The sequence below is a fragment of the Nilaparvata lugens genome, chromosome Y (assembly GCF_014356525.2).
Source record: "Nilaparvata lugens isolate BPH chromosome Y, ASM1435652v1, whole genome shotgun sequence".
Lineage (NCBI taxonomy): Eukaryota > Metazoa > Arthropoda > Insecta > Hemiptera > Delphacidae > Nilaparvata > Nilaparvata lugens.
Window position 1 is genome coordinate 5,822,138 of NC_052519.1, and position 26,405 is coordinate 5,848,542.

Here is a 26,405-nt window from a genome sequence, read left to right on the forward strand (position 1 = left end):
TGTATAAAAAAACAACTTTCAAAATCAAACTACCAAACTTTCCATTATGCAATCATAAAACTCTACAGCTAACTTTAAACAACAAATCTCAAATTCAAGAAAATAATTTCAAAGGTGAAAGATCAAATTCAATTTAAATAAGAATGTGAAAAAAACACGACCACAGTATCATTGAACAAAAAAAAATTCAATAGTAAAATTTATGAGAAATAAGTATTTCAGCTCAAAAATGATAAAATAAGCCAAGTAACAACCATAATATTTAAGAAATTTCGAATTCAATAAAATGACTTGAAAAAAATCAATAAAGATCAAGTTCAATGTTCAATAATATATGAATTAAGTAGAAAACTATTTGACAAGTTTCTGTACATACTATGAAATTCGACCATTATTAGCATTAACAATAATATTCAAAACAATAATTGAATAAAAGGTAATTAATTTCTGATTGATATCATAACAAAATAAATAATTGATTGACTGGACATGATCAGTTTTATTTTATTTACTTTGAATAAAAGAAGCCTATAATAAAAGACCACATTAATTAATTAACAAAATTCATAAACTCTGGAGTCATGTCTGAAATCAGAACAAAACGTTAGTCAACAAGTTAAATTACAGTAGTAAACGTGACAAATAATCTAATTGCTGACATTGACCTCAACTCGCGATAATTCAACATGCCTGACCTTCAATAGGAACATGTATGATGTTAAAAAAAACTTTCAACTATTATATATCAAAACTGGTTAACAACCTTTTAGGCTTCAAATTGCAATAACAAAATATCCTAAAACCAAACATAGTAAAAATATAAAGATTTATATAGTTAATTTTCCATCTCCAAAACCTAATTGCAGCCTTTTCAACTATAATATATTAATAACATCACTAATAAAAAAAATGTTGGAAAAGTAATCAATAAAACTCGAACTCCAAATCTCATGTACACTTAATAATTATTTATAGTAAAATTAAAATCAATAACGAAATATAATGTATGATATCTAAAAATCCTATATCAAAACTCCAATCCTAAATCCCAAAATTGAAAAGTTCATTATTAGTAAAAATATCAAGATTATCCATTGCTCAAACGCAATCTCATATTAAAATAAATCAAGAACTCATATATGAAAATATTATCACTAGGACTATTACTAACAAATACCAAGAAAAGCCAAAATTTTCTTCCATTATTCGATATCGAATATTACACTGATCAGTGTTGATAATTGAATGACAATTAAAAAATTTGCTAAATGCCTCATTCTATGAGCCATACTGTCTCATGCAATAAATTCGCTGAGTCTGCACTGATGTTCGGTTTTCAACCTTCAACGGAATTGTTTTAATGAATATCTCATCGCAATAAATGCTTAACTGGGACATGCTTTCCAAACTATTCAAAATTATGTCATCATATTTCTCTGCCGAACTCCCATTAACAATTCCATCAATGTCAATTCTATTATTCTTCATACATTTTAGAAAATTACAATAATTCAAATCTGACTCTGTATTTTCACCTTCACTGTTTACACTAATTGCTGATTCACATTTTTTCTGTAATCGGTTCAATATACTATTTTCATGGCCTGGTTCTTGTTTATTGATAATTGATTCATTCATCTTATTAACAAAATGTTTATTATCGTCAGTAATACTTTTCAGCTCTGAACATGAATCCGTAATCTTTCGTTTACCACCATTATTTGCTGATTCACATTTATGGCTATAATTCATTTTAATATCTCCAAGATCAATTTCGTGTTTATGAAAGATTGAATACTTCTTATCATCCGTATTAGAATATTTTCTTCTAACATATATTCCATTGTGCCTAACACCTTCCAAAGTAGAACCTGATTCAGTGACTATACAACTTCCTAATTCATTCCTTGACATATCATTATTTGATTGACCGCCGTCTAAAACATTTTCATCAATATGCCTGGTACTAAATTCTTGTGTCCTATCATTAAAATATTCTTTCTTACATCTAGCATTTTCCGAAAACTTTCTGCCATCAAAAGAACACACTCTAATATCATAGCCTTCTTTTTCACAAATTCTATGCATCCTTTTATAAACTCGATAAGCATAATTAACGTTGTAAAAACAATTCCGCGTAAAATGATTATGTTTACCACAAACTTTACATTTCTTACGTCTTCTTTTTCTATCAGTCCTATTATTCACGAGACTAACATTCTGATGCATCTTGACTCCTCTAGATTCACAATCATTACGCATACCAGAGTTCACACAATTTTCAAACGGCCTGTTATCAATCGTAAAAGAGAAATCCAAATCACTTTCCGATAAATCTGATAACTCTTCCTTAATCATTTCCCTATCTTTATCCTATTTGTAAATTATATCTTCCTCATTCAAATCACAATCATTACAAATAAGAACTTCATCCAACCCATTTTCAATCTCGAAGTTACTAACATGATAATATACATCCACTTCATATTTGAAACATAATAATTACAAGAATCAAAATCATCAGAGATAATAGCATTTTCTAAACAATTCTCATTTTCAAACTCATTTCCGATTTCCAATAGTTCTTCAAATTCGGGTTCCATAATATAATTAATTACTTGCACCTGTCCAAATTTCCACTCATTCAAATACTGACATGATAATTCATATTTCTCAATATTTTTATACAATTCTACAATAGTACTATTTGATAACATTATAATTCTTTCAAATATATTTGAAGACAAACCTCTAAAAATTATCCTGATAATCCGAGATTCATGCATATTCGAATCTATTTTTTTACATAGGGATAAGACTCGTGCTACAAAATCTCTGCCATCTTCGTCAAATTCCATTCTACAAGTATCTAATTCCTTTTCTAGTTTCCACAATTTGAGAGGAGATTGATAGAAATTAACCTATTTTTCTTTCACTGGCATATATTCAAATTTGTTCTGTTGAGTCAAATCGTTCTCAATAACATCAAAATATTTCTCAGCACTTCCTTTCAAACAATAGTAATAGTAACGGTCTGAGTTTTTCCATTGTTAATCTGTTCCAATCCAATTCTATTCAATAATAAATAATAAAATTTCCAATTAATCTGGTTTCAATGATCATGAATTCTCCATATCTCAAATATCGAAATCTCTCCAATAATAATACATTTATCCTATTCAATCATTTCTTAATAATCATTAATTTCTCATCTCATCATAAATATCTAATTTTTCTAATAAGAATTGACAATAAATCTTGCAATCGTACAAAATCTTCAACGACCATAGCTTTTACAATTTAAAATCTCACAATCAATAATCGTAATTTTCCCAATACCAGGTATCGTGAATCTCAAAATCTGTTCAATTATAATTATCATTCTCCATCCGTTCGTTAAAATCCGTTATTAGTAATCCATTATTGTTCTACAATATTCCAATTCGTTGAATCCTCGAAATTCATTCTACAAACTGTTTCTAGAGCCCCGTAAGGTTTAAACTCAACTACTTGACCCATACTTTCACTGAAGAAAAACATATATTCAATAATGCAAAATGCAACCACAAAAATTGGATCTTCAATGAGGTAACCGGATGTCCAAATTTTAAAAGCTGGATTAAAAACCCTTGAGCCTCCACCAAATATGTAAGCACGATATGGAACGGCAGGAGAAGCCTCCACCAAATATGTAAGCAAGATGTGCCTTCACTGAATATGTAAGGGTGGGAAAATGAAAAACAAGAACCACAAGAAAAGATCGTACAAGTTTTTGATATTTAAAACAAAACAATAAATTATTTTTACAAAATTAGAATTATAATCAGATGAATATTTCAAGGGCTACTCGCTTTGCTGCTAGTGAGGTTTCATTTGTTGTTGTTATGAAAAATTTAAGAACAATGACTCAGTAGTCACCTACCTTTATGAAAATGGCTTCCCACTTTGGCATCCACTGGTTGAAACGTGACATTAATTATAATTAAAATCAAAATAACTGATCTAATGTAGTGGGTTCAGATCCCGTCCTATTTAATAATACAATTCTCTTTAAACTGCCCGAACTGTGACAGGAAAACTGTATTATAAAACAAGAACAAAATCTATCCCCTTCACCAGAACAGCCGGACTTTACTCACAGTCCTATCGAACGAACTCACACCACCGACACACTCCGACCAAAAGTAAAATTTTTGGGTATTAAATATAACTCAGTCAATGCCAAACATGGAAGCCATTTCAAATACATATTTTTATCAGTCGCACAAGCGGCACGTTTGTTATTAAAAACAAAAGAGAAGCTACATTAATTTTGACAACAAATGAAATAAACAATCTTTCTGTCGATGACAAAAATCGTTCAAAGACAAAAACACTGTTCATTAAACTTTTCTAAATTAAAACTCTAAAATCCTGATCAATATGAGATAAATATAAATGATTCATATATATGTCCCATATGACCAGGTGACAAAATTAAATTCGATCAGCTGATTGATGAAATAATTTCATTCTAAGAATCTATCTATTAAAATAATTTTATTATTTAAGCTTTCCAATGATTATAACATTTATGTTAGAATATCATGTGTCAATTATCTCAGTTTCATATGGCATTCACCTTACCATGTTCATAACCTTACTAAATATGATCCTTTTTCATCCTTTGAAACCCTTAGAGGCAAAATATCTCAAAATCCGTTCTTAGTGCGCGTCTAGCATGTTTGAAGAATATTTGTGCAAAGTTTCAAGTCTGTAGGACAATTTGAGCTGTAGTGTGATTTTACATGAAAATTTTCAAGAAATGCCCTCTTCCTGACACCCCTGTGCTCCTGATCGGAATTTTTCTGCATAGATCTAATTTTTTTTGTAGCTGAACAAAAAAGTTCCTCATTACTTTGCTGTGCAATGAGCGGTTAAAAAGTACAAAATTTTGGGGGGGCCCCAGCTCCCTCAGGGGAGCAAATTTCTGAAAATCCTTTCTTAGTGGATGTTTTCAGGCTACCATAAACAATCGTGCAAAATTTCAAGTTTTTAGGCTCAGTAGTTTGGGCTATGGTGTGATTTCAGTCTGTCGGGGCTTGGCCTTTTATAATATTTAATATGAATCGAATAAATGAATATTATAAATTTCAACACTCATAAAACCGTTTTATTTGTTAAAAATTAAAATAATTCTATTTGTGAAAATTGAAAAATAATTTAATAAAAATAATGCTGTATCATTGCATTGTACAGAGATGCGAATGCTTAGGTCGGCTGGAGGTGTGACCCCGATGGACACGGTTCGGAAATCGAAATGAATACATCCGTGACACGGAAAAAGAAATTAAAGAATTTAAACAACTTTGCTTGAATAAGAAGAGGAACTTTTGGCTCGATTTAACTGAGAGATTTAGAACAGTTCGAGAGTCTGGGCAGTTTTGGAGGCTTGTTTGATATTTCAAAATGAGAAAATTCAGTGCAGGGACGAACATTTCATTGGAAGACTGGGTACAACATTTTGAGCACTTACTAAATCCTCAGATATATGCTGAGCCTTCATATGCTGAGCCTAAGATAATGGATGATATTCTTGATCACACATGATGTGAAGAGAATTTTGGCAAAAGTTAAGCATGATATGGCTCCAGGAGAAGACAGAATTGCTTATGAGTTCTATAAATATGCTCCACAAAACTTCCATGAGAAACTGACCCGATTGCTTCAACAGAGTTTTTGAATCCGCACATACGCCCGAAAATTTGAAACAGTCAATCATTTATCCAATATTCAAGAAAGGCAATGTGAACGAAACAACTAATTACAGGGGAATATCATTATTTGTGAACTCCATAGGTAAGCTATTTGCGGGGATTATGCTGGATAAGCTGGAAAAATGGATTCACCACCATAAGATTCTACGAGAATTCCAAGCAGGCTTCAGAAAGTCCAACTCAACAATTGACAATATTATTTCAATATTATGAGCATTGTCCACATCCAACTAAATACAAAGGGGCAGAAAGTTTATGCATTCTTCGTAGATTTCTCATCCGCATTCGATAGAATAGACAGACATTCTCTTTTGTATGAGCTTTCTGAGATTGGTGTGTCATCATAAATGCTGAATGCGCTAAGAGATTTATATAATGGATCATCTGCTAGAGTATGGGGAAGTCAGGGACTCTCAAGAGATTTTGAAACAACCACAGGAGTAGGGGTAAAGTGAGACTTCTGTCTCAAAGCTGCCCCAAAGCTGGAGAAAAGCTGCCCCCAAATCTGCCCAAATCTGATTCTTGGTTCTAACCTTGCCCAACCCAATGTAATCTGATCTAACCTAACCTAGCCATACCCCTAATAAACCCACAATAAACCTCAAATGAAGATTTCCCACTTTTTTGGAAAAAAACTAGATCCAGCTTTTTTTTATTTCTTGAATAACTAAGAAACCGTTAATTTTACAAAAAAATTACAAGAATAACTTTTTCCAGTAAATCTAATAATGAATCCATTGACACCCCATTTGTCAAGATTGAACAAAAAATAAGGATCTCATGGGAAAACTACATCCAATCTCTCTAATAACTAAGAAACCAAGAATAACTTTTTCCAGTAAATCCATTTGTCAAGATTGAACAGAAAATAAGGAAAAAGTAGATCCAATTTCTTGAAACCAAGAATAATTTTTTTCAGTAAATCCATTTGTCAAGGGATCCTAACTCTGAAACTGAGCAACAAGCATTTTTATGTTGAGACCCTTTCTTAAACCTCAGCACTAAACCCCCCCCCCACAGGGTTGGTGGGGGGTTGGGGGCTTGACCCTCTGCCTTTATCCAGCTAAGTTTGAACTACTTGAAAACTCACCTCAGGTTTTATTGATAATAAAAAATATATAATAAAAATGTATAAGACAGAAGTCAAGTCAGATATATTACTTGTTGATCGGAGTGTACATCTTGATGAGAGTATTACCAAATATGAGTATATCACTCACACACCATATATTCAACAGACATTCAATTACAATGATGAAATTCGAATTAGTTTAAAACAAGAAGATATTTATACACTTCCAAGTAGAAGTTTTCTCATAATTGAAGGCGAAATCAAAGTGAAAGATAAGAATGATGTTGACACCAAGGACTTTTCACTTATCAATAATGGAGTTGCATACCTATTTGATGAAATCAGATATGAATTGGGAGGGGTTGAAGTTGATCGCACATGTAATGTAGGATTGACAACAACCATGAAAAACTATCTACGTCAATCAAAACTCAATGAAAAAATTATGGAGAATGCAGGATAGAAGTTGACTGGATGGAAAAGTTTAGATAAATTCTGCTTTTGCATTCCTTTGGATATGTGGTTAGGTGTAATGGAAGACTATAGAAAAGTTCTATTAAATGTTTGTCAGGAAATTGTTCTATTAAGATCATCATCAGACTTAAATTGTATTGAATCAGAGACAGCAAAATCGGTGAAAATTGATATTACAAAACTACAATGGAAAGTACCCTATATACATGCTTCTGACACTGTTCGTCTTGATCTGCTGAGTTCAACACATAGTGATATACCAATTACCATCCCATTCAGATCATGGGAATTGCATGAATTTCCACAATTACCTGAAACTACCAATCTTCAATGGACAGTTAAGACAACTTCAAACATATTGAAACCTAGATTCATTATTCTTGGATTTCAAAAGAATAGGAAAAATGTTATAACTGCTAACAGGTCACATTTTGATTTCTGTAATCTGAACAATGTTAATCTCTATTTAAATGCTCAATCATTCCCCTATGAAAATATTGTTGGTAATAAACATTTATTGTATCACATGTTCTCTGAATTCCAAAATGAATACTTTCCTTATAACAGCAGTACATCAATTGAGTATAAAACATTCAATGAATATGCACCATTGGTTGTTATAGACTGTAGTAAGCAAAATGAACTATTGAAATCTGGTGCAATAGACATAAAGTTGACATTGGAAACAACAAATAATTTCTCAGAAAAAAACAGTGCCTACTGTTTAATCCTCTGTGATAATGAGTTTGAATATACACCACTGAGTGGAACAGTAAAAAGAGTATTATAAATTTGAAAAAATCTCCTATAAAATAACGAAAACTAGACAATATTCAAATCAAAAGTATTAATCTCCCACACTCTACAAATGTATCAATATTTTACCTTCAGTATAATCACATTAATTCGTAGAATTGTTCTTGTCTTGATCTCTCACCATTTTCTTCAAATTTAATTTTAAAGCATTTTATATCATTATTTGATTTATCAGCTTCATTCAAAGCACAATATACTGACTGTGATGATATAGTGTCATCTATATGAGCTTAGATTTTTCAAATGAATTTATTTTATTAAAGTTGAATAATGTTCTTGGTCTGGGTAACCAAACCTACATTTTTTTCTGGGTGTACTCACCTACATCTACAATTTCTTTCTGGGTGTACTCACCTAAACCTAAGATTTTTCACCTATATTTATTACATTTTTTTTCATACCATTTTTTAAAAGAGATTCCAGAAGAAAGTGAGAATTGTTGGATTAAGTTTGGATCAGTCATATACTTACATTCTTTTTCGTTATTGAGATTGATGTTTGGTATGAAAGTTGCAGCTAATGGTATGCATTGTAAAAAATGGAAAAAATTCTGAATCAAATTTTTGATATCAACATTAATATCACTATTATTATCTTTATCATACAAATATTGCCAAATTTATCAACACTCATGATCTATTTTTATAATAAATGTTTAATACAACCTGAGGTGAGTTTTCAAGTAGTTCAAACTTAGCTGGTTAAAGACGGAGGGTCAAGCCCCCCAACCCCCCCCCCCCTGTGGGGCAAGCAACAAATGCTTGTTGCTCAGTTTCAGAGTTAGGATCCCTTGACAAATGGATTTACTGAAAAAAATTATTCTTGGTTTCAAGAAATTGGATCAACTTTTTCCTTATTTTCTGTTCAATCTTGACAAATGGATTTACTGGAAAAAGTTATTCTTGGATTCTTAGTTATTAGAGAGATTGGATGTAGTTTTCCCATGAGATCCTTATTTTTTGTTCAATCTTGACAAATGGGGTGTCAATGGATTCGTTATTAGATTTACTGGAAAAAGTTATTCTTGTAATTTTTTTGAAAAATTAACGGTTTCTTAGTTATTCAAGAAATAAAAAAAACTGGATCCAGTTTTCCCATGAGATCCTTATTTTTTGTTCAATCTTGACAAATGGGTTTGTTTTATTTGTTCAATCTCAAAACAAATAAAAAAAGCTGGATCTAGTTTTTTTCCAAAAAAGTGGGAAATCTTCATTTGAGGTTTATTGTGGGTTTATTAGGGGTATGACTAGGTTAGGTTAGATCAGATTACATTGGGTTGGGCAAGGTTAGAACCAAGAATCAGATTTGGGGCAGATTTGGGGGCAGCTTTTCTCCAGCTTTGGGGCAGCTTTGAGACAGAAGTCTCACTTTACCCCTACTCACAGGTGTAAAGCAAGGATGCCTATTGAGCCCGATTCTATTTGCATTGTTTATTAATGATTTAGAAGATTGCCTTGATGGAGGAATAAAGATAAAGAATGTATGCATCAAACTCCTGGCATATGCTGACGATATAGTGATGCTTGCTCCTGACCTTAGGATAGGTCTGAAGAGAATGATAGCAAACCTTGAAGCATATTGTGTAAAATGGAACTTGCAGGTGAATCTAGCAAAGTCAAAAATAATTATCTTCAGAAAAGGTGGTAGGATAGGAAGACATGCATGATGTGTGGAGATACAATAATGAAGTGATTGAGATAGTGAACAACTACAAATATCTGGGAATTGACCTGTCATCCAAGCTATCTCTTGCTAGTCACTTCAAAGAAAGATCATCTTCGGCAAAAATCACCCTGAACATGTTTCATCGGCTGCTGTCACAAAACAATATATCAATCAAGGCTAAATGCAATGTGTTTGATGCGGTAACTAGGTCCACTCTGTGTTATGGAGCTCAAGTGTGGGGTGCAAGGATGTATGAAGATGTAGAAAAGGTGCAACGACTCTTCATTAAAAAAGTATTCAGCCTCTCTATGTGGGCACCAGACTCTACCCTACTCTTGGAAACTGGATGTCTACCACTATTCTTGTATACTGTTAAATTGCATGTGAAATACATGAGAAGGTGCATGAAACTACCCATTGCCAGATATCCCAGATTATTGTTGGAGGAGATCACACGAACAGGGACTTTTGTTGTCAATGACTGGGATGTGCTTGAAAGGCAGCACGGCATCAATGCCGCGGAAATACTCTCGCAGAATGTCTCTATCAGCAGCTTATTGACGAGGATGAAGGAGAGATTCATAATGGACAGCAAGATAAAGCGGCTAAGAAGTGAGCGCACCTCCCTGTACTGCGAGCTAGAGCTAGAAGGCACCGGTTACATCAGTGAGCAGGAAGACTTGGCACTAATCAAATGGCTCTTCAAGGCGCGAACAGAGCTGATCCAGTTGAACAGATACACGTTCAATGAGCCAGTGAAGCTGTGTTCCCTATGCAACTGGAAGGAAGAAGAGGATGTGATGCATTTTGTCGCCAGATGCCCCATACTACGCGAGATACGGTGCGCTTACCTGAGGAGAGGCTTGCTGTCGAGAGAGGTACCTGAATGGCAGTGACTGGAGAGATGTTAGCCGCTACTGTAGGGCTGCTTGGCAGTACAGGACTGTATTCATTAATCCAGGAGTTCAATTTTCAAAGCTTTCTTAAAACGTATCTTCTTTTGCAGTAATAATAATAAAAAAAAACTTCTTTGCCATATCGTTCAAATATAATTAATGTAGCATTGTTAACTTTTTGCAACTTAAAAAAGGGAAAAATTATCTTTCTCCTCTCCCCCCGGACGGATCTTATCCATGGGGCGAATGCCAGTAATGTAATACTTATATAGAAATATTTCTGTAACAAATTGTTGTATATTTGATCAATAAAGGCGATTATTATTATTACATCCGTGACACATTCAAGGTTGCACCAATACAGGAAACGGTATGCGAGAGTCGACTACGATGGTTTTGCCATGTGATGCGCAGAGACGACGATCACATGACTAAAAGGGAGATTATCAGCACTGCTGAGGGTAGAAGAGGCCGCGGTCGCCCCCGACGACTTGGGCGAGCCCAATATCTAAATATATGAAGACGATGGGTGTAAACATGGAAATGACAAAAGACAGAGAAGAATGCCGCAAATTGATTCGGAGAGCCGACCCCAAATGACTTGGGAGAAGGCTATGTTGGATGATGATGATGATAATGAATGCTGTATCATTGCAGACTAATTTCATCATTTGATGTTGGTTTGTGTACATAGTTTTTTAAAATGAATAATAATTGTTTGAAATTGGGGCATTTAATAGTACATTCATTTAGTATGTATCTATATGAAATAAGATGTTTCAAATGGCATTCAATTCAATCAGGATTGAGCTAATCAACAAAATTCAACACTGATTAGTTCAATAAAAATAAAAATCTTTATTTTACTAGTTTCATAAAAATAATAAACTTCTTATATAATATAGTTTTTCTAGCAAATAATTCTCCTACACTATATAAAAATCTAACTTTGAAAAAAACATAGACGGGATAGGAAATAGCTGTTTGACGCATTATCACTTCTGAACTAATTAAGTTCACTTCTGAACTTAATTTCCTGAGGATGGATAACATCATTTTTATTGAACAATTAATTCTAATATAAATAATTATTCAATTAGTGATACAAAGTTAGGTGAAGATGACATCGAGTGGAGCCGCGTGTCCGAGACGAGACGTGCTGACGTGCTCGGTTCTGGATGCGAAGGTCCCCCCCCGATTCCAAGCCGCTCAGAAACCATTTTTTTCAACTTCAATGAAGATTATTCATGTAATTTTGACAAAATAATAAATTATTATTCTGCTTGTGTATAATTTTAAAATCACTTTTTCTATTGTACATTTGATAGGATGATGCTTTTAATTTTCACCATGGAACTATAGAATTCTAATTCAATCTATTTTGTGTTTCTCAGAGACCCTTGCGGAGCGCGGGTTACACCTGCTCGTTTATAATATGTATTAGCCTATTAGACCGCCTACAATAATTTCATTGTACACTTATTTGAATTATAACATTTTAAGTAAAATTTAATACATACCAAGCTAATCTTCATGTCCTACTTATAGTAGCTGCCCTCTCATGAACCAACCCTGCACTAATGAAGACCTAACTTTAGCATCTGACAATGCCGTGGCGGCAGCTATTTTTTGGAAGTGTTGACCGGATTCGGAAAGTAAAGTAAGTACTTATAGTCAGGTCCACCTTATAATTGCAGTATTTGATTAACATTGGTGTTGCTGTACTTGTCTATCTTACAGTATAAGTGGAATCAAAATTTTAAAATTTATAAGTAAAAAAATAATTAATCCATAGTACCCTTTAAAAAAAGTTAATATATAAAATACAACAACAACTAGTTTAGGAATGTTTAATCCATTTCAAAGTCAAACTAGTTGTTATTGTATTTTATATAGAAAAACTGTTTTTTAAAGGTACTATGGAATTATTTTTCAACTAACAGATCAAGTAGCCCTAATTAAATACTATTATATTTATAGATTTACTTTAATATTATTAGAATTTATAAGTAAAATTTAATATTTAGTAATATTAATACTGATCTGATCCGACACTACCTTAACAATGTATTAGGTGGAGGATTAAGTTACATTAGCCCAAAGCTTAATTTCAACACTCATAAAACCTTTTTATTTGATTAACAATTAAAATAGCTCTCTATTTGTGAAAGTTAAAAAAAATTATCTCAAGGTTTTCGTTCATCAGAATGTTTTAACATGATATGACGCTTAATATGCGCCTTCTGTGAAGAGCTGTAAGGACACAGTTCACATGTGTAAGGCTTTTCGCCCGTATGTATAAACATATGCCTTTTCAGTTTGTACAGCTGCGCACTGCTGAAATCGCACACTGTACATTGATGCAACGCTCCTATCTGGTGCGTTTTCGTGTTATGACCTTTGAATTGTTGAAAATCGAACGTACTATAATCGCAGAGTGTACACTGATAATTTTTTCTCTCGCTATGTGTCAACATGTGTCGCTTGAGATGAACCAATTGAGTGGCACCATGACCACATTCACAACATTTAAAAGGTTTTTCACCAGTGTGAGTTAACATGTGCTGTTTTAGTTTCGAGTTTCTAAAGCAAATGTATCCACATTCAGTGCAACTAAACTTTTTCTCATGAGAGTGCGTTTTCGTATGACGTTGAAAACTAGCATGGTCAACAGTACTAAAGCTACAATATTTACACTTGAATACTCCCTCATCACTATGAACCAACATGTGGGATTGGAGTTTATTACTTTGGAAACAAGAATACTCACACTGAGAACACTTGAATGGAGCCTCCTTTGTGTGAATCACCATATGCCGTTTGAGTTTGAAAGATTCGTCACATATGTACTCACATTCACTGCAGCGAAAAGCAGGCCCATAGTGTTTTCGCATATGCACGTCCATTTCGACACTACTCAAACTACTATAATTATTACATACACTACACGTCAATAACTTTTTCCGCTTATGAGCACGCATGTGACGTTTGTAAAACTTGGTCGCAAACGATTTATTACAAAGTGTACACATTTTCCTCCCATCAACTATTTCATTAACGATCTTCTCTTCATCAGTCACATCAAAGCCATCAATTTCTTCTGTTTCAATTTGATTAAATCCACTATCGATGACTTCTGTTTTGATGACCAAATCCACTGTTTCAATGTTTTCGTTTATTAATTCCTCATTACTTTTTGAATTTTCCACTGTCCATGTGGAGTCACTAATTTCACCATTTAGAACACATGAAACTAAATCCTCAGCACTCAATGGAGAAAACGATGAGTCCACGGGCTCTGCAATGTTAAATAATAAATAAATATTGTGCATTTGAACCATTATTCAATTACCTTTACATAAATCATGAACATTTTATAAAAAAAATGAATGGTTAAATAAACTGACAGTTGCTGATACTGAATCTTGATGACAGAAAATTGATGAGTCTATCACTATTTTCGTATGGATTCAATTTATATAAACTGATTCATTGGAGCATTTCAACCTCGCCATATAATTCAATATCAACCAATTTTTTTGGGGGAAAGAGTGTCTCACCTTTTTTCTCTCTTTTGAATGTTTCATCTAATAAGTTAGATGAGTGAACCAGCCACTGGTTCACTAATGTCAAACCATTAGTATAGGGAGACCGGCTCAATACTTTCAGTTTTCAAAATATACTGCATTGAAGGTTTCCATTCCATATGAAAAAGTTTAAAGATGGTCATTATGCAAATGCACAATTATTCAACCCATGTTGGAGCGATTTCAATCGACGAATAGGAAAAAAATCAGATCAACCTACAGGTTAGAATTTGAGATTTGATCGATTATATTGAAGTTCATTAGAATTTCATCCTGAACTGTTTTTGTTTGTTAAATATTGTATTACTATATTGTTTATTTTGTGTGCTATGCACTATATATTTACATTATTTCGTGAACTGTTTCTTTTTGAAGAGAAAAATTTGATTTGATCCGAATGAGGTAACAAGATTCTTGATATAAGATATACTTTTCAGCTATGTTACTTATGCAAACCAATAGTTTTTAGGAACAAGGATACTCACAATTTTCAAGTTATTACTGACAAAATAATTATATATAAAAATGAATTGAAGCTTAATGAATAATTTTATTGAAGATAATATTTTCAATCAAATTTGAAAATATTACTTTGTCATCACTAAAGTCATTCCACGTTATGAAATACGATTAATAGTTGAATCTTATTCGTTTAATTGACTTTATTCCTTTATTTTTAACTGAATCGTATATAGTATCAAGTCCAACAGCAAGGCCTATCAGCATAAATGGAGGAAGAACAAAGAACAGATGATAAATTAATATTGATACTTACCCTCAGCTGCTGTCATGTCCAAACTATCTGGATCTTGATACAAGTCTGTTTCACTATCATTGTCACTATCTTGTAAATCATCAAAATTGTCAGGTTCCTGGAAATTCAAATTCAATTTATTCACAGCCAACAATACAAAAGTTTTACAAGTTATCATATAATAATAATAAGGCTCAGATCTGGGGTCAGAGTTTTCAGGTCGCACCTGATCAATTGCAGGGCCTCTGACATGACCTACAGTCTGTGTTAAATAAGTTGAGACTTGACCCTCCATCCGAAGAAATTACAAGGTTGCCAATTCGTGAAAAATTGCAACTTTCCCAAATTCAACGGCAGAATTGGATGTAGAATATCATCCCCGATATCCTAATGGTGCTATAAAAATTTTCAGGGTTGAAGGTTTAAAAGGAAATGTAACTTTCATGATAAAATTGGAAACATCGTAAAGATTTGTTTTTTTCTTTTGAATATCACTTCTCTCAGAATCATGGGCGTCGTAATACATAATAATTTGATATCAAATTGATGGGGAGAATGTCTTCTTTCTATTGGTGTCTGGATCATTTTTATCCGACCAACATTTTAATAATTATTTATCATTTTATAATATCATTTTTTAATAATTGATGATTATGTTCGTCGATGTCGAGACATTTCGAGCAGAAAACATGAAATTATCGACATGCTGGAAACTTTTTTGTTTCGAAAGATAAGTGGGTGGTGAAAGCGAGAAAGTTTCTCAGAAATAATTGAAATTATTTTTTCAATTGTCAAAAGTAGTCGGTAGATCGTATTTTGGTCTCCAAGGAATTTTAAAGTTAGGAGAGCGGCTGCATGGTTTACATTGTGTACCAAATTGTATGCTAAAGGCTGGAATTTTACAAAATATGCGGTGCTGTCAAGAGGTGGTATCTTGCAAGAGATTGTGTTATGTTGTATAATTTGTTCAGGATATGGAAATTATTTATATTCATGTTATGACAATGTAAGTAATGTGAGAAATTGTATCAAATCAATGCTGATAGAATAAGAAAAATTGAGTAGTGGAATTAAGAAAAACCAAGAGTGACCTTTCTTTTGGTAAAAACCCAAGATTGACCTAATTTTAAGATAATTAATTAAATGAAATTCCAAATAGTTCATTATTTTAAATTTGATTCAAATATATTGAAATTAGGCCTATTTATTGTAATTTCTATTGATATAATATGAATGAATATATTCCAGTAAATTAAGTTGAATGTAACAGAACGTACTAAATAAAGTTATTTCTGGTAATCTGCTCTTATACAGATTATTATCATCCCATTGATGGTCAAACGAGAATCATGCCATGAAGCTATTGAAGAACGACTTCTATAGTGAGGTCCACATCATAATGACAGTATTTGTTCAACTTTGGAATTGCTATCCTTGTCTATCATTCGACAAAGCCGGTGGTACTATCCTTTTCTAGGTCCACAACGATGCTAATTGTGTTTTTGACAGTGTAAAAATATAATTAATTAATTCAGAGAATCTGCATCGCTATTCTTCTATCTTTATTCACTGTCATTATAACGTGGACCTCACTATATGAATATTTTTCTCCTCTTATTACAGTATAGTAATCTATTCAATTCAAGAACCCTTTAAATATTGAATGATGAAACATAGATAGGCCTAGGCCTACATAATATTCAGTAATTATTAGCCTACAGTATTGATTGAGCTTACCAGTTTAATGAATACTACTTCTTGTTCCATGTTGGAAGATTCATCAACCTTTTAAATGCCCGTTAGCTGTAAAGATATGAAATAAGTTACCGTATACAATACTTTGAATAATTGATAGATTGTATGAGAATAACAAAAATAATTAAGACACGTACAAAGGATTTGAGCCTAAAATAAAATATGGATATTATCATATTATCAAATAAGATTAACTTGGATGAAAATTTAAATAAATCTTTATTCTTTTCAATACCGTACCACAACACGGCAATAATCTTATCATTATTACAAAGTTGGAAGAAAAGGCACAGCTTGATTCTTATCGTAACTTTAATATCAAAACTAGATACTAGCAATATTCTCTGATGACTAATCTATATCGATGATATCAGTCAGAAATAGTTACAGTTAAGTACTTTGTTGTTTGTTCCTAAGTTAGTGTATAAGCTTAGATGAATAAAACGTAAGATCGATCCAATGTAAGCAGAGACAAATGATCTACAGACACTATTAAACGGCATCTTTACTCTATGATATAAGGTAAGGTTGTCTAGAATACATATGTGTTATACTAAAATATTATTTTCCCTTCAAATTTAAATCTTTTGTAAATGTTATAGCTAACCCTAAATACAAACTTCGAAAAGTAGGTCATTGTTATTGTTTAGACCCCAACTATACGGGCGTCTTGAACTGGATTTATTTTGGGTCTTCAGAAAACGCATGGTCTCTTATGGGATTTATTCCGCTTGTATAGGTAGTTAACTTCAACACCATAAGCTTGCATCCGGCTGACAATTAATTTTAAATAAATGAATTTTATATAAAAATAACGGGGAGAATACCACTTTTGATATCCAAATCATGTTTATCCTATTCATAGTGATTCTCTAATTATGATTATAATTGTCAATGTCAATACATTTTGAACGAAAAACAACAAATTTCCAACATGCAAGAGACGTTTTTGTTTCAAGAGATAACAATTATTGGGTACCTAGTAAAAGCAAGAGAGTTTTACAGAAATAATCGAAAATATTTTTCAATTGTCAAAGGTATAGTTGGAAGATTGTACAGAATGCAGTAGTCTCGTTTAAAGATGTGTCATTTCTAGAGAAAGGTGTGAATTATAAATTAGCATAATTTTTCATAAATACAACTGGCAACTTCCCAATCCCAGATTAATCAAGTAATCTGTTTGTTCTGAGATCTGACAAGATTGCGGTTTTTTAAAAGATTGAATTAATAGCAACCAGAATTCTGAAATTAATCTAAGAGTTAACAAAATTTAAATAGTGGGCTACTTACTGAACAGATTACGATGACTTATATTATAAAATAAAGAATACAATCATATTGGCAAACCCTGTTTATTGGTCAGTTGAGTAATAGGTGATGTCAAGATTTTTAAAAAGTTGTCACTTAAATATTATTATCTATTATAAGTAATCCTCAATGTTATCAAATGAATGGAATGACCTAAAAATGCATCTCATCAGTACGGTTATTTGGAATAAATCATATTGCACTACCTTTTGATTCAACTTTGATTTCCTCTTGAAAATTCATTCAAAAATATTCAATGACATTTACTAACTTAAAAGTAATTAAAAGTTTTATGTTGATTGAAAGTATAATTATTACAAAATAAAACTATCAGTCATAGCATTTACATAGATTTTAGGTTAACCTAGCCTACAAAAATACAATAACAAACTCAAAGTTTCGACCTCGATATTTCTTTCCTCGACATGTTGCTGTCGACGTCTAGTTCATCTTCGGCCAATCAGAGCTTTGAATATGGTATCCAGAAGATTCCAGAACATTCTTGACCAATAGGAAACGTATATAAGATAGACGCGCCACATTAGCAATCTTTTGAAAAACAGGGACAGTATTGAATAGTGTATTAAACGCGAAAGAGTTCTATTGTTATACAAGAATAAATTGGAAATTGTTCTTACAAGTGGAACACGTTTTTTTCTGAATTGCGAATAAGTGTTTTTTGTTGACAGGAAATTGGAATTGCCATACTATTACAAAATAAAATCATGCCTGGAGGATCACCAACAATCGGCATCGATTTGGGAACAACTTATTCCTGTGCTGGAGCCTTTCTAATGGGAGAAGTACGAATATTGGTCAACGATCAAGGCAACAAAACAACGCCGAGCTATGTTGCTTTTACGGACCATGCACGTTTTATCGGCGAAGCAGCGAAAAACTACGTTACAAGGAATCCACAGAATACAGTATTCGATGCGAAACGACTTATAGGACGCCGGTATGATGACCCGAAGATCACACAGGGAATGAGACACTGGCAGTTTGGAGTATTGAACGATTGTGGTAAGCCAATGATTGAAGTTGATTTTAAAGGCGCAAAAAAACGATTCTATCCTGAAGAAATAAGTGCCATGATTCTTGCAAAAATGAAAGAGATTGCAGAAAACAACTTGGGTACGGCTGTGAATAATGCAGTCATCACTGTGCCAGCTTATTTTAATGATTCTCAGCGACAAGCAACTAAAGATGCAGGAACTATTGCTGGATTTAATGTGTTGCGAATTATCAACGAACCCACTGCCGCTGCACTAGCTTACGGTTTGGATAAACATGTAAAAGGAGAGCGTAACGTTCTCATTTTTGACCTGGGAGGAGGCACTTTCGACGTCTCTATTCTCACAATCGATGAATGCTCAGTGTTTGAAGTACAGTCTACAGCAGGTAACACGTACCTTGGGGGAGAAGATTTTGATTACCGACTTGTTGATTATCTATGTGAGGAATTCAGGCGGAAGCATGGCATGGACTTGAGAACTAATCGTCGAGCTATGGCTAGATTGAAAACTGCAGCTGAAAGAGCGAAACGCTCTCTTTCGTCAAGTACAGAGGCAAGTATTGAGATTGATTCACTGATTGAAGGCATTGACTTCTTCACGAGAGTATCTCGCACCCGTTTTGAGGAGTTGTGTGCTGATCTTTTTCTTTCAACACTGCTACCAGTAGAAAGAGCACTCGAATGTGCCAGGATGGATAAATCGGAGATTCACGATGTTGTGCTTGTCGGTGGGTCAACTCGTATTCCCAAGATCCAGTCATTACTGCAGAACTTCTTCAATGGCAAGCCCTTAAATGTGGCTATTAATCCTGATGAAGCAGTAGCGTACGGAGCAGCAATCTATGCAGCAATTTTGACAGGAGACAATGGAGCTTTCATCAAAGATATACTTCTAGTTGATGTGACTCCATTATCATTGGGAATTGAAACAGGAGTCGATATAATGGCAACAGTCATCGAACGCAACACTCAGATACCTTGTAAACGATCTCGAATCTTCACAACACACGAAGACAATCAGCCTGATGTTGAAATTCAAATATACGAAGGTGAACGAGTGTTGGCAAAAGACAACAATCTTCTAGGAACGTTCGACCTGATTGGAATCCCCCCAGCACCCAGAGGAGTGCCTCAAATCAAAGTTACTTTTGATATCAATGCGGATGGTATTTTGAATGTAGAAGCTGAGGATATCGGAACAGGATTTTCTGAGAATATCACGATCAAAAACAACAAGGGACGTCTGTCACCAGCTCAGATTAATCGAATGCTTGCCGAAGCCGAACAATTCAAGAAGGAAGACGAAAAACTGCGACAGAGAGTGAGCATAATGAATCAGATGGAAAGCTACATTTTTAGCACAAAACAAGCTGTCAATGAAGCTGGGAATAAGATAACAGAGATAGAAAAGATTGAGACACTGCAGTGTTGTGATGAGTATCTACAGTGGCTTGAGGCCAACCCCACAGCTGAGAAAGATGAGTTGCAGCTCAAATTCAATGAGCTACAGATACAATGTGCAGTCGTTTTGGTCAAAATTCATCAGGATGATCCTAAAGGCAAATTCATCAACATTGATCACTTGAAATGTTAATTTCTAGGTAAGTTAGTTAGTTTTTATATTCGTAGTTAGTTAAATAAGGTTTTATATACATCATAATATATATCTTTAGTTAATCTTCAGTTTAAATTTTCTAGATATAAAATAAGCTCGGAGCTGCATAGTATTGTCACACAATTGATTAAATTATTGTTGAATCGTTATAAATAAATGAAAATGTATAAAAAAAGTCCTAAGAGAAAGTACAACTGTCAAGCCTGAATGTAAGACTGATTTCAAACATCATATTGTTTTATTACAACAGGGCAAAGATGTAGTTGAATGTGAGCCCAGAATGTAGTTTGAAATTATTATTAAATGTAAAAGACTGTTTTTCTATATACAATTTATTATAGTGATGCATTTCTTTTATATTAGTAGACTTTCTTGATAATTTGATTACAATGTGTAATGTATTGAAAAATAAGTGCCTTCGCATTATGAAACTCTACCTCAGATTTTATAAGGATAAGATTTCGATTAAAATACGATGAAAGACCAATGTATTCATTCATCTTGTTTGAATAAAATGAAATGGTATAAAATAATTTGTTTTCATTTTTTGAACCTAAGCCTAATTTGAATAGTATTGGGCAAACAGTTTCCAATTACTACTTTGTAATCTAAATAAATTAAATGATCACCTTGATTACAATCAATGATGATGGGGTCTGGGCTTTGCAAATGCAACCTTCTTTGCTCGGCCGGATGGTAGGTTAGAATCTTGCCCGTGTACATGGATACACTATTGATCATCTCTTCCCATTACCTACGCACAAGGGCCCAAGTAAAAAGCTTATGTGAGCTCAACCAAAAAAATCCTAAAAACAATCATTTCATTTTTATTTCATTGTATTTTATTACTGTAGAGTTGTCTCAGTGAAGCATTAAACTAGAGAGAAATCCACTCAATCATAATGTAGAACACTCATTTAATTAATCTAGTATTCTAGGTAATAACAAAAGCACTAAATCATAAAATATTGTGACTTCATGTAGCAACTAAAAAGAACCAATAATGAAAATTCATTTTTATTCTGCAATTACAACAATTAATCTAAAACAATGATTCAAGATATCAAGTAACCTTTCACAGTAGTTAATCACAATAGTTCTTCAACGTTAAGCGTGGCGAGATATTCATAGACTGCAGCTCTTGAAATAGCAGTTTACAAGCGTATGGTATCCGTATGGTTGATACTGAAGCACTACTCTGGCAGCCATGACACCTGCAAAAAATAATTTAAATTACTATAAAGAATCTGAAAGCTTCTATAGAAATCAATATTATTGAAAAATTAAAACATTTCTAAAACTACTAAAACAACTAGAAATTGTTTAAATGTAATAGTACATTTTTTCAAAATGAATTGATTATGTTGTAGTTTGCGTTTAATAACTATACTTTCACCAAATAGATTCAGAAAAAGATCAATGGTATTTGAAAATAGTGAATTATATTCAAGAAATTGACAAATGGAAATTAAGAGTTATAATTCACAAACTAATTTACTTCATAAGTAAATAAATTGACCGTTGCAATAACATTCAAAGTTTATAATAGATTTATGGAAACAATTACCACCTGGTATTTTATGCTCATGTCTCATAATTCACAGTAACATTATAATATCTTTCTATTTGCATACTTTTCATTTGGCATGTATTCAGAGAGAAATAGAAATGTACTGAAATGATTTACATGAGATAACTTTTAAAATACAGTTAAATATTATTACTTACAGACTTCTTTAAAAAATGAGTTGAAAAATTCTCTTTAATTATTAATACTATTCTGAGGCCCGTATGCAGATACTCGGTTTAAACGGTGAAATGTCAGCTGTTCGTTTAAACCCTGTATGAAACACTAATGTAACCATATCTACAAGTAAAATTGTGTATTAACACATTTAAACACCTTAAAATATAAGGTGTGTCTTAAATATAAGTTATACTTGTCTAAATCAAGTCTAATACTTGTCAACACTTCTGAGATTGAAATAATTAGAATAAGTAAATTTGAATTTGAATGAGAAAATGAAATCCTACTGATTAACTGGACATTTCATAATAAACACTAAAATTTCAATTGAAATATATATTCTGCTTGTACTGACCAGCCAGAATAAGCCAACCTGCCACACTGGTTGCAGACATCTACATCAAATGCATCACTGGATATCATCAGTCTTTCAACCAGCATCATGCTGTAACAAACAACAAACATAAATAATTGTTAGAATTAATTAATCGAAATGCATATATAATATTAACTAAAAAACGATTTGATATTGCCAAAAACATTGATTTATAAAAAAATAAGATACTAGTTTTGGTTATTAGTGAGATAACTAGAGATTGATATTGGTGTAACAACCAATACTATCTCAAATTATTTTCATGAACCAGTGGTTTTGACAATAAGTCGATATCATTTAATATGGATATTTACCACAATATCCCCTCCACAACACAGAAAAAATCTGGTGTGGCGCACTCACACAACTTTCCTTGCCGTTATGTAAATTTATCACCTGACGCTAGTGTTCACGCGCATCTCAAGTCTACTATCTGAGCCAGCTGGTGACAGGACAATAACGCTGGAGACACACGAGTTCTGCTATCTCTTCATAGTGAATGATTTAATAGAATCAACAGTTGCCAACAGTTTAAAAGAATAATAACATTTTCTCGAATTCCGAGCTTATTTTAAATTTTAGGTTTTTAGCCGAATTGTCTTGGGCAAGGAAAGAAAGCCCTATTACCATAGGTAAGGAAAGTAACAATAATTATAATGCGTAGAATAAATTCAACTCAACAATATTTAATTTGATTTATTATAATTGAACTATAGTAAGGTCAAAGTTATAATGGCAGTGGAGAAAGGTAGGAGAGCAGCGTTGCCGATTATCTGCCATATTACTGCCTTTTTCTATAGAATAAAGCTGATACTGATATGATAAATATAAACTGTTATTGTTTAAAATGATGAATTATAATTTATTCGTAAATAAATTTTTTTCCAATGATTGAATAATAAATTTCTTAATATAAATTGAATATTTGTTGATTAATTATATATTTCTAAATTGTTAGAAAACGATCTGGTAACGTTGCGAAGCTAAAAGGATAGCGCTATCTGCTTTGTTGAATGATAGATAAGGATAGCAACACTAATGTTAATCATATACTGTACTGCCATTATAACGTGGACCTCACTATAATTTAATAAAATTCCAAATATATGCCATCAAATCCCCTGAAGACTTCTGCCCACAGCAAATATTGGCAACAGAAGAGCTATTTATCAAACTGGGAGTGCCATGGATATGGTATTAAGGCATTAAGGTGTCTTGGAACGCGTCCACATCACACCACATGTGATCTTGGAACACAACATGTGAGTACTGTACTGTTGCAATAATTTCAAAGATAATTTGACACATCAAACAAAATGTACTTCTACATAATATGAATGAGTATATAGATTAATTACATATTTATAGAGTTAATAGAAGATTTTTTTAGACACTAAAAGAAAACGGAAAAGGGTACTAGTAATTGTGAGTAAACTTCCAAGTAGCTCAATTGAAATAGATATTGACCTGGCACCGTAACTAATGAGACAGTCTCTCTCCATCTCGCCCAGCCTGAGTCCGCCATCGCGACTCCTTCCCTCGGTCGGCTGCCTGGTGAGGACGGCGCGCGGCCCCCTCGAGCGAGCGTGCATCTTGTCTTGCACCATGTGCTTCAGTTTCTGATAGTACACCTGAAATTATTCACCACATAATATCATCATAACCTACTGTACATTTCAGTCACTTGTGACACTAATTGAAAAGTACCATGTGCTTCAGTTTCTGATAGTATAGCCTACCTGAAATAAAATTATCACATAATAACATCATCATAACCATTTCGGACACTTGCGATCTAAATTGAAAAGGTACCTGATTTGTATGGCAGCCTGTTGTGCTTGAAGTGTCATTGTACGAAATTGAATAAAGAATATAAAGACAATAAATGAATGATAAAAAAGATCAATTTCGTTTTGTCAATCAAATTATTGCTTTTCTAATATGATTGTCACCAAAGGTTGTTTTTAAAGATTATAAAAATAACAGTATACTAGATAAAATTTGTTGATTAAGAATTGATACTGATTGTGTTCATGGGAGGTTGCGGTACATGTACGATTTCGACCAAGGACACGAAAATGCGTTCGGTGGGAGCTTTTGACAGTTCAGGTACCGGTCGCCATCTTGGAACAGAGTGGAGTGGTGCATGCTCACTTGCACCACGTACATGCTCACTTGCACCGCTCGAAAAGTATGTTCCACAAACCCGGTACCGGGATCAACGCTTCTTATTGGTCTAGAGTTAAAGCGTTGGTTGTCTGCTGTTTTGTTAGGTTATGTCTTCACATCCAGAATCTATAGACTAAAAAAAGGATGAGGCGTACAAAGTATTTTATTCCATTGATCGAATTAATTACAGGATAGTCGAAAAGCAAGAAATTCATTCATTATCAATTGGCTGGAAAGTTGATTATTTTTTATCTTTATCGACTATTCTACTAAACTAAGATGTGTTTATGTTATCTATTAGTCGGAATACTATATTTTGTTGATTCATTCCTAGGCTAGGATCTATCCAGATAAATGTCTGGATAGTAGACATAAATCAAGAAACTTCAATTATTAACATTTTGCTAATATTCCATAAAACGTTTATTCATAACACTGGCATAGAAAAGTAGTCAAATTTTCATTGATGACAGCACGAGCCATCATTAATCATTTAAAAAACTTTAAAGGAAAACATGATTAGCCTAGTGCTTCTATAAGAACTAATCAATACTCCAGCTTTGTTGTGATAAGATAACATAGGTCTGTTGCAACCTACATGAAAGATAATATTGGCTTGGACAAGCTTGTATAATAAATTTAAGAATATATATTTTTTCAAATTATAAATTAATAATTATTATTGATTCAATAATAATAAATAATAGCTGAAATGTTCATATTGATAACACCTTTATTATTTTGTCAACACCAATCTGTAAACGATTATTTCAAAAGTACGCGCCAAAAACGGTGAACCAGAATTCGATTTTCGTTCGGTGGGAGCAAGTAGTGGTGCACCAGTCACGTGGTTTCTGGTTACTGCTCACTTCGCCGAAGCCGTACATGCACCGCAACCTCCCATGAACAAAATCAATGTGAAGTTTCTCCATAATTTAGAAACCAAGTTTTATTTTTGTCACAACCACATTTATAAGATTTGTACACAGGACTGCAGTATCGTGTTAAAACCAACACATATTCAGCTGTAGTAATACCCACCTTGATCGATGAATTCGCTGGTAGTGACAACCTGCAAACTTTTCTTATAATCTGTGTGCCCCATTGCACTAATTTATTTTTTAGCCACCCAATAATTCAATGTGGTAATAATAATCAATAAGCTTCTGAATGCATCAAAATAGTTTTGCCTTCCTCTCTGTAAGCATCTGAGTATGCAACTCTGGTTTGGCACAGGCACTTGCCCATGCAGACTATTTTCAATGGAAATATTCCAATGGAAAACAGTAAGAAATTCAACAAGATGAATGGGACAAGTCACTTCATTTGCACAAATTAAAAGTGCTGAGGAAATTCAAGACATTGCAAGCTTCTCTTCCACTCACTTAATAGATATAGAT

At 33.1% G+C, this 26,405-nt stretch overlaps 4 protein-coding genes across 6 annotated transcripts in view; 1 reads left to right on the plus strand and 3 right to left on the minus strand.

Annotated features, from left to right (window-relative positions):
* LOC120355115 overlaps window positions 1–26,405 on the minus strand; it is a 201,009-nt gene that overhangs the window by 73,348 nt on the left and 101,256 nt on the right. The gene's annotated exons all lie outside the window — the stretch shown is intronic.
* Window positions 12,784–21,362, minus strand: LOC120348930 (oocyte zinc finger protein XlCOF7.1-like). Of its 3 annotated transcripts, none has more exons than XM_039443613.1 (4): window positions 21,343–21,362; window positions 16,758–16,823; window positions 15,042–15,138; window positions 12,784–13,977 (listed from the first exon to the last, which is right to left on the minus strand). In XM_039443613.1, the coding sequence occupies exons 2-4, from the start codon at window positions 16,785–16,787 to the stop codon at window positions 12,866–12,868; spliced, it is 1,239 nt and encodes a 412-aa protein (XP_039299547.1). In that variant the 5' UTR covers window positions 16,788–16,823; window positions 21,343–21,362; the 3' UTR covers window positions 12,784–12,865. The 3 variants fall into 3 exon arrangements, with proteins under 3 accessions (XP_039299547.1, XP_039299546.1, XP_039299545.1); XM_039443612.1 differs by lacking the exon at window positions 21,343–21,362 and adding an exon at window positions 18,066–18,572; XM_039443611.1 differs by lacking the exon at window positions 21,343–21,362 and adding an exon at window positions 18,290–18,570.
* On the plus strand, window positions 17,153–20,752 carry LOC120348929 (heat shock protein 68-like). Its single transcript, XM_039443609.1, has 2 exons — window positions 17,153–17,297; window positions 18,773–20,752. The coding sequence occupies exon 2, from the start codon at window positions 18,809–18,811 to the stop codon at window positions 20,690–20,692; it is 1,884 nt and encodes a 627-aa protein (XP_039299543.1). The 5' UTR covers window positions 17,153–17,297; window positions 18,773–18,808; the 3' UTR covers window positions 20,693–20,752.
* On the minus strand, window positions 21,715–24,471 carry LOC120355263 (DNA-directed RNA polymerase III subunit RPC2-like). Its single transcript, XM_039443614.1, has 3 exons — window positions 24,304–24,471; window positions 22,816–22,905; window positions 21,715–21,927 (listed from the first exon to the last, which is right to left on the minus strand). Exons 1-3 carry the CDS (start codon window positions 24,441–24,443, stop codon window positions 21,798–21,800), a joined length of 360 nt encoding a protein of 119 aa, XP_039299548.1. The 5' UTR covers window positions 24,444–24,471; the 3' UTR covers window positions 21,715–21,797.

Coding starts and splice junctions, on each gene's coding strand:
- LOC120348930 (XM_039443613.1), bottom strand. CDS start 16,787: ATGGAACAAGAAGTAGTATTCATTAAACTG. Junction 15,139..16,757: donor AAGTAGTATTCATTAAACTG/GTAAGCTCAATC, acceptor TTGAATTTCCAG/GAACCTGACAATTTTGATGA. Junction 13,978..15,041: donor GGACATGACAGCAGCTGAGG/GTAAGTATCAAT, acceptor TTAACATTGCAG/AGCCCGTGGACTCATCGTTT.
- LOC120355263 (XM_039443614.1), bottom strand. CDS start 24,443: ATGGTGCAAGACAAGATGCACGCTCGCTCGAGGGGGCCGCGCGCCGTC. Junction 22,906..24,303: donor CTCATTAGTTACGGTGCCAG/GTCAATATCTAT, acceptor TGTTTGTTACAG/CATGATGCTGGTTGAAAGAC. Junction 21,928..22,815: donor AGGTTGGCTTATTCTGGCTG/GTCAGTACAAGC, acceptor TATTTTTTGCAG/GTGTCATGGCTGCCAGAGTA.
- LOC120348929 (XM_039443609.1), top strand. CDS start 18,809: ATGCCTGGAGGATCACCAACAATCGGCATCGATTTGGGAACAACTTAT.